The 8,986-nt window shown below is 44.4% G+C and overlaps 1 protein-coding gene across 1 annotated transcript in view; it reads left to right on the forward strand.

Annotated features, from left to right (window-relative positions):
* The first annotated feature begins 813 nt into the window (after positions 1–813).
* Positions 814–8,986, forward strand: part of fbxo25 (F-box protein 25) — a 69,064-nt gene continuing 60,891 nt past the window's right edge. Inside the window, exons 1-2 of the mRNA XM_052025437.1 lie at positions 814–1,079; positions 8,558–8,658. Coding sequence (XP_051881397.1) covers positions 955–1,079; positions 8,558–8,658 — 226 coding nt within the window. The 5' untranslated portion in view covers positions 814–954. The remainder of the gene's footprint in view (positions 1,080–8,557; positions 8,659–8,986) is intronic.

The following is an 8,986-nucleotide window of genomic DNA, read 5'->3' on the forward strand; positions in this document are numbered from 1 at the left end:
CCATTTCTATCCCCTCCCTTGGTTAGTTCCACGTCATTTTTCAGCCTCTTTCTCTACTTTCCTCCTCCCCTCTCCCTCCCCCCCCCCCCCCTCCATCAGCTCCATCTGCCCATTGTTTTTTTCCCTGATTCCACCTGTCATCCACCAGCCTCTGTCTCTCATCTCCCTCCCCCTCCACCACCTGGCTCCATCTACCCTTCATCCCCCACCTCACCTGTGCTGCTGCTGCTGTAAAGAGCTGGTTTTCATGGCATTTATACTCTGTAAGTATGCCTTTGACAACAATAAACTTAAACTTCCATCTATCACCTATCAGCCCCTTCCTCTCACCTCTTTACACTGGCTATCTTCCCGCCACACCATCAGTCCTCAGTATCGACCTGAAACGTCGACCGTCTCTTTGCCTTCACAGATGTTGCCTGACACACTGAGTCTCTTCAGCAGTTTTTTACACTACAATTCTTTACAAGTTTCATCCAACTATTTCAACTTATTAGAACAGAATATAAACATTTCTTTTAAAAGATAACTATTTTCCTCATGGGGCTGATTCATAATTACGGCGCTCTTCAGTTCTCGCAAAAAAAAGACACCGCTCCATCTGCCGAAGCCTCAGCTGGACAGTTTCTGCGAACAAACAAGGAAAAGCCCCGCTCTGATCTTCGGCACGATTGACGCTTAAACGAACCAATGAAAAGAAAAAAACGTTCGGGGGGGCGGGGAATAAAGAGGCGGAGCTCACTTGCCATTGGTTCGGAGTGGCCAAATAGGGGGGTACTACCGGCTCTGCGCGAACGTCGCAGCGTTTCTATCAACAAAGGCAGTGCGGAAGGTAGGGTCGGCTGTGGAGGAGCGTTGGCCGTCGGTGGTGGTGCAAGCGTTCGATCCGTCTGTTGGAATCGCAACGGAATAAAGGCGCAGTCAGCGGAGGCTGGGCGTTCTGCTAAGCCGAGGATGCCGTTCTTGGGACAAGATTGGCGTTCCCCGGGAGGGTGCTGGGTGAAATCCGAGAACGGCTGGAAGCGCTCGCAGTTTTACCGGGAAGAGGAGAGTCACCGGGGAAAGCAGCTGTGCCCACGGTTGGTACTCGCTGCCCTCGCAGCGCCGGCGAGTTCGGATTCGAGTTGGGGGTGTTGGTTGTGTTGACATGGGGTTACGTTGCACGGCATCTTTCCCCCAACAAAACATCTTCCGGGATGTTCTGAGTTCCACTTGATAGCCAGTATGGAGCAGTGAAGGGGTGGTCAACGATACACCGCGGGAATGAATGGTGTTCTGTGCAGGGCAAGGTCCTTTAAACTATAGCGGGATTACTTATTGAAGGGGGATTGTATTGCTGAGGCTCTGCAGAGCTTTAGCGAGCCCGCAGCTGGAACATGACGTAGATTTTACTGCTTTTACCCAAGTGGATGAATTTGCCTCCGAGTTGGTCCAGTGTAGATATAGGAGGCTAATTCTTGAGATTAGGAGGTGAAGAGCGTCATGTAGCTTGACCTGCATACCAAGTCATGGTCGGACAGCACAGAAATGGGCTCTTTGGCGTTCATGTCTATGCTGACCATCAAGCACCCATCCATACTAATGCAATTTACCAGCACCCTTTGGCACCCTTCCTTAAATGTGAGAATATCTGCTTCCATCACCCTGTGTGTGTGGGGGGGAAAGAAATGATCTTGTATATTGGTTTAAATTGCTTTTTGGACAATGAGGATTGGGATGGAAAGTGTCCGTGTATGGACCATTGGAGGTGTTGTCTTTTGGTTAATGGAAAAGATCACTATTCAAAATTATGAAAGTACCACAAGATTAGTGGCATTAGGCAGGTTACAAGAAATAATCTTTATCCCTCGACATCACTTAAAACCTTGTTTGTGTACCCAGTCCAGACGAAGAATCTTGTCCCAAAGTGTTGACTGTTCATTTCCCTCCATAGGTGCTGCCTGACCTGCTGAGTTCCTCCAGCAGTTTTTGTGTGTTGCTCCATACTTCCAGCATCTACAGTCTTTCTTGTGTCTTGTTTGTGGTAGGACAAAAACATTTAAATATTTTTGTTATTTTAAAACAAACAAAGAGAAATACACATCATGGATAAGACCAAGCAGAAAGGAAGGTGAAGGAATAGGTGGAGGATGGCCTAGACTGTTTCAACAACTGGAAACAAGTTGCTGTCCACAGGGTTATACAAATCGATATAAAATTGATCCATTTTCATCCTCTGGGTACTGCTTTGTCAAAAGTTGGCTATTTTGTTTAAACTTGCCTTTATTTATTCACAGCCTATCCTGTTAAGTAGGATTGAGTGATGTTGAATTGGCGGCCGTATAGAAATAGAATCGGAATCAATTTATTATCACTGACATATGACGTGAAGTTTGTTGTTTTGCAGCAACAGTACAATGCAAGACATAAAAATCTATAAATCACAAAAATAAATAATGTAAAGAAAAGAACAATGAGGTAGTATTCATGGATCGTTCAGAAATCTGATGGCGGAGGGGAAAAAGCTGTTCCTGACTCATTGAGTTTGGGTCTTCAGGACCCTCTACCTCCTCCCTGAAGGTAATAACGAGAAAAAGGCATATTTTGGATGGTGAGGGTCCTTAATGATAGATGCCACCTTCTTGATGCACCACCTCTTCAAGATGTCCTCAATGATGGGGAGGGTTGTGTCTGTGATAGAGCTGGCTGAGTCTCTGCAGCCTCTTGCAATCCTGTGCATTGGAGCCTCCATACCAGGTGGTGATGCAACCAGTCAGGATGTACATCTATAGAAATTTGTTAGTCTTTGGTGACATACCAAATCTCCTCAAATTCCTAATGAAATAGAGCTGCTGGTGTGCCTTCTTCGTGATTGCATCAATGTGTTGGGCCCAAGATAAATCTTCTGAGATGTTAGCACCCAGGAACTTGAAGCTACTCATTCTTTCCACCGCTGACCACTGAATGTGGACTGGTGTGTGTTCTCCTGACTTCCCCTTCCTAAAGTCCACAATCAGTTTCTTAGTCTTGTTGACGTTGAGTACGAGGTTGTTGTGACACCACTCAACCAGCCGATCATCGCCATCTGAGATTCTGCCCACAACAGTGGTGTCATTGTCAAATTTCTAGATGGTGTTTGAGCTGTGCTTAACCACACAGACATGAGTGTAGAGAGAGCAGAGCAGTGAGTGGGCTAAGCATGCATCCTTGAGGGCGCCTATGTTGATAGTCATTGAGGAGATGTTATTGCCAATCCACACTGGTTGTGATCTCCCGATGAGGAAGTCAAAGATCCAGTTGCAGATGGAGGTACACAGGCCCAAGTTTTGAAGGTTGTTTATTGGTTCTGAGGAGATGATGGTGTTGAACGCCGAGCTGTAGTCGATAAACAGTAGCCTGACATGTGTCTTGCAGTTGTCTAGATGCTTCAAAGCTGAGTAGAGAGCCGGTAAGATTGAGTCTGCTGTAGACCTGTTGGGCGGTAGGTGAATTGCAGCGGGTCCAGGTCCTTGCTCAGACGAGTTAATTCTATCTGTAACTAATCTCTCAAAGTACTTCATCACTGTAGATGTGAGTGCTACCGGATGATGGTCTTTGAGGCAGCTCACCCTGCTCTTCTTGGGCACTGGAATGATTGCTGCCCTTTTGAAGCAGGTGGGAACCTCAGAATGCAGCAGTGAGAGGTTGAAGAGGTCCTTGAATACCCCAGCCATATGGTCAGCACTGGTTTTCAGTACCTGGCCGAGTACCGTGTCATGGCCTGATGCCTTGCAAGGGTTCACCTTCTTGAAGCATGTTCGGACATTGGCCTCCAAGACAGAGATCACAGAGTTGAAGATGCTGTGGGGGGTTCACACAGGTGTAGTTCCCTTTCAAAGTGTGCATAAAAGGCATTGAGCTGAACGGGGAGTGAAGCATCACTTCCATTTATGCTGTTAGGCTTCATCTTATAGGAAGTAAAGGCATGCAAACCCTGCACACAGCTGTCATGCATCCGATTGCATCTCTAGGTTCAATCAGAATTGCCTTTCGCTCTCATGATGGTCTTCCGTAGTTGTACCTAGACCTCTTGTTGGGATTCTGGATCACCGGTCTTGAACGCCGCAGATCTATGCCCTCAACAGACTGTGAATATCTTGATTCATCCAGGGCTTCTGTTTGGGACAACTCTGTATGTTCTTAAAGGCACACACTCATCCACGCAAGTCTGGATGAAGTCAGTGATAGGCATATTCATTCAGATCTGAGGATGAATCCCTGAATCTGGTCCAGTCCACTGATTCAAAGCAGTCCTGTAAGTGCTCCTCCACCTCCCTTGACCATGCCTTTGTGGTCCTCACCACTGGTGCTGCGGTCCTCAGTCTCTGCCTATATGCTGGGAGTAGAAGTACAGCTAGGTGATCTGACTTGCCAAAGTGTGGGCATGGGATGGCATGGTAGATGTTCTTGATGGTGGTGTAACAGTGATCGAGTGTGTTGGCTCCGGTGATTCTGCTGGTGATGTGCTGGTGGGAGTTGGTCAGAGACTTCTTCAAGTTAGCCTGGATGAAGTTAGCTTGCGATGATCAGGATGAACTTTCTGGTCAAATGTTATTTTTCAAAAGTCATCAAAATTTTTCAGGGTCCAGTGATGCTATTTTGATAAACCACAGCACGGGTCAGATGTAGATGAACATTAGAAGTTTGGATGATTAACCCATGTTAAGTTTATTGTTGCTACTTGAAAATCCTGCGGTGTAGAAATATGAATTTTGGCACGGGTAATTGGTTCATTATTGTCACACGTACCAAGATACAGTGAAAAGTTTTGGTTCGTATGTCATCCAGGCAGATCATTCCATACATGCGTACATCACAGTAGTACAAAAGGAAAAGCAATAACAGAATGCAGAGTATAGTGTTATAGTTACAGCAAAAATGCATGCCAGTAGTCAAAAAATTGCAAGGGCCATCACGAAGCAGATTGAGAGATCAAGAAGTTCTTTATTGTACAAGAGCCCCATTCAAGAGTCTTGTACCAGCAGGATAGAAACTGTCCTTGAGCCGGTTGGTATGCCTCCTCAAGGGAGAAGAGCGAATGACTGGGATGGGAGGGGTCTTTTAAATATGTTGGCTGCTTTCCCAAGGCAGCAGGAAGTGTAGAGAGAGTCAACGGAGGGGAGGCTGGTTTTTGTGTTAGACTGAGCTATGTCCACAGCTTTCTGCAATTTTCTTGTGGTCTTGGGCAGAGCAGTTATCATACCAAGACGTGTTGCATCTGGATAGGATGCTTTCTATGGTGCATCTGTTTTGTTTTAAAACATTGGGATATGCCGAATTTCTTGGCCTTTTGAGGAAGTAGAGGCACTGGTGTGCTTTCTGGCCATAGGGTCTACGTGGCTGGACCAGGAAAAGTTATCGGTGATACTAGGAACTTGAAGCTCTCAACTATCTCCACCTCAGCACCATTGATACAGAGAAGGCATGTACTCTGCTCCACTTCCTGAAGTCAATGACCAGCTCTTTTGTTTTGCTGACATTGAGGGAGAAGTTGTTGTCTGACACCATGCCAATTAGGCTATCTCCTTCCTGTACTCCGTCTCATTGTTATTTGAGTTCTGACCAACTACGGTGGTGTTACATGTAAACTTATAGATGGTTTGAGCAGAATCTGGTCAGTTATGATCATATAGGGAGTAAAGCAAGGGGCTGAGGATGCAGCCTTATGGGACACCAGTGTTGAGGATAATCATGGCGGTGCTGCCTATCCTTACTGATTGTGGTCTGTTAGTCAGGAAGTTAAGGATCCATTTGTGGAAGGGGGTTGCAGAGTCCTAGGAGTTTTGGAGATATGTTTATTTGAAATTATGGTATTGAAGGCAGGAGCTATAGTCAATAAATAGGAAATGCGTGATCCCATCAAGAACATCTTCCCCTTTTTGCTTTCTGCAGGGATCACTCTGTCCGTGACTGCCTAGTCAGATCATTCCCTTCCCAGGCACTTTCCCCTGTAACCACCAGAGGTGTAGCACCTGCCCTAATACCTCCTCCCTTGCCACCATCCAGGGCCCTAAACAGCTCTTCCAGTCTTTTGCATGCAATCCCCTGGCATTATTTATTGCATCTGGTGCTTCATTGTGGCCTCCTCTCATCGGTGAGAATGGACACAAATTGGGATGACTGCTTTGCCGAACACCTTCTCTCCATATGTCGTGGCCATCTGGATTCCTGGTTGCTAGTTAATTCAGTTCTCCTCCTCATTCCCACACCAACACGTCTGTCCTTGGCTGCCTCTGTACGACCAAGATGAGCTAAATGCAAACTAGAGGAAAAGCACCTTGTAATCTGCCTGGGTAGCCTACAACCTGATGTCATTAACATTTGAATTTTCCAACTTCAGTAACTGCTCCCCTTTTTCTCTCTCCTCCTGATCAGCTTGGCCCCCATACCCTCCTGCACCCTCTCCCTCTGCCCATCAACACTTCCCACTGGTCCCCTCTACCCTCCCCACCTCCCTCCCTCTATTTCATGCTCCATCTTCCTCTCCTATCAGATTCCATCATCTTCAGCTGTTCATTTCCACCTGTCACCTCCCAGCTTCTAGCACTATTCCCCTCTTTTGCCTCCCCCCCCCCCCCCCATTTCCACCCCCCCCCCCCCCCAACCCTGGATCCATCAATCACCTGCCAGCTCTTTCTCCACCCCTTCCCTCCACCTTTTTATACTGTAGTTGTTTAGTGCTTCATTTTGTCAGATTGAGAATGGGCAAGTTTCTTTCTGTCTCCCTTCACCACCCACTTCCCATCCTTGTGATTTAGTAATTAGGCCATCCTTGGTTGATCTTAGAATCTTTTAGTTACTCTTAGTCATTTTTTTTTTTGCATCTGTTCTGGATGTTCCAATCAAGTACCTGTTTACAAAATTTGGTGTAGAAACTGTGCTAGGCGCTCCACTTCTTCCAATTTAAGTAGGTGATTTTGAAGGGACCAAAAAGTATGGTTGCTAATTTTTTTTCACATTTACTTACAACATAAAAGAGAGCCATTTGGCCTATTGAGTCTATACCAGCTCTTGGAGCAGTCCTATTAACCTACCTATTCCCCTGTAACATTTTCTCAAACAGGATCCTGGGGCATTACGCTAGTGGCTAATCAATTAAGATAACAATCAACACATTTTTGGGTGTTTGAGGGGGCTAGAGCACTCTGGGCATGGGGATGATGAGGGTTGCAGCCATCCCACCCTCATGTTGAAATAGTCCAGGAGGATCAGTTTGTCTCATTTTTGGGATTCAGCATCTGGGATGTCAGGACCATCGTGGACAATCCTAGCACAGCTCAGGAACTTGTTGGGCTGGTGATGGTCGGTTTAAAGAACATGATGGTGGGTGCACCTTCTGGAGGGGCAAACTGAAAGGGGAATGTCACCTTCACTGAGTGAGTTCACCATCAAGAATGAGCTAGTCTGGTGTTTCAGCGACTCCCCCTAAAAGTGACTTGCACTTACACAATCCAGAAGAACCGTCACTTGCAAGTATCTTTCTCAAATTGCACACAATCCTGACTTGGAATAAATATTGCAATTTGTTTAAGCATTGGGCTTAAAAGAAAAGCAAGTGCAGTTAAGGTTGATTATTTTAAATGCTGGCTTTCTACATTCCATTAGAGAACATGAGGAAGTAATGTTCCCATTACAATTGTGGAAAATATTTGGAGTTGTAATATGCACCCAGTCAGTTATAATCACAGCATGGATACAGACCTGTGAATTCGTTGGTTGATTGACATTGGTAAAATAAAATGTGGTATCAATATCATGATTTTATACTATTTCTCTTGGAAGTATCTCTGCAGGAAATCCCAAATATATATGATTTTAAATGCATGGAATGTGTATTAACAGAAGTGCTTTAAGTATTTGCATGTCATTATTGTTGCAATTTTATTTGAATGTTTTAAGAACTCTCAATTTTCATAAATTGAGGCAATACATTTGTATACTTCATAACATTTGTATTGGAAAATTCTTAACCCATCTAAAATGTAATGTTGAAATTGCATAGAATTTTCTTTAGAAAGAATGTGATACATTTCAAACTTTGCATCAGAGGAAAAACAACCCTGCATTACGAACAATGGATCAGTGGTCTCTTAAAATTAAATTCCATGTGATTTCTATTTTGCATATGGCTAATAAATCGCTGTCAGTAATATAATTACTGTTTGAGGCGGCACAGTAGCATAGCGGTTAGCGCGACACTATTACAGCGCCAGCGATTGGGGTTCGATTCCCGTCACTGTCTGTAAGGAGTTTGTACATTCTCCCGTGTCTGCGTGGGTTTCCTCCGGGTGCTCTGGTTTCCTCCCACATTCTAAAGACTTACGGGTAGGTTAATTTGGGGTTTAAAATGGGTGGCGCAGACTCGTTGGGTCGAAAGGGCCTGTTACCACGCTGTAAATTTAATTTAATTTTTACATTTATTAATTATTATTCAGAAACATTAACTGAATCTAGTATTTTTTATCCATGTGGAATTGCTTTTTGCATAAAATGGTTGTACATTGTTTTGTACCTACTTGAAATTCTTTGTTTGCCATAGATTGCAAGAAGAGAGCAATGAAAATAAAATTGTTGAAGACTGTGAGGTAATAGCAAAAAAGAGGAAGAAGGATCACTTTAATATCAACACACGAAATGAATGTAAGGTTTATAATCATTAACGAAACGAACAATCAACATTTTCTGGCTGAATGACTTAATCGTTATGTTGCTTAGTCACAAATCAAATTACTGTTAATTTTTGCTAAATTAAAAGATTTGTTTGGGTGCACAATTGTTCTTAATACCCAACTGCATATATTTCTAGATGTGGATATTGTGGAGTGATACAACATGAAAATGGACCTTGAGCCCACCATGTCCATCAATTCCAATATTATTCTTTCCACATTCCCATCAACTTGCACCAGACTGTTGTGTGAAATCGTTCACTGTCTTAAGGATCAAGGACTCTGGACACGAGCTTTGT

The sequence above is a fragment of the Pristis pectinata genome, chromosome 10, assembly GCF_009764475.1.
Source record: "Pristis pectinata isolate sPriPec2 chromosome 10, sPriPec2.1.pri, whole genome shotgun sequence".
Taxonomy (NCBI): domain Eukaryota; kingdom Metazoa; phylum Chordata; class Chondrichthyes; order Rhinopristiformes; family Pristidae; genus Pristis; species Pristis pectinata.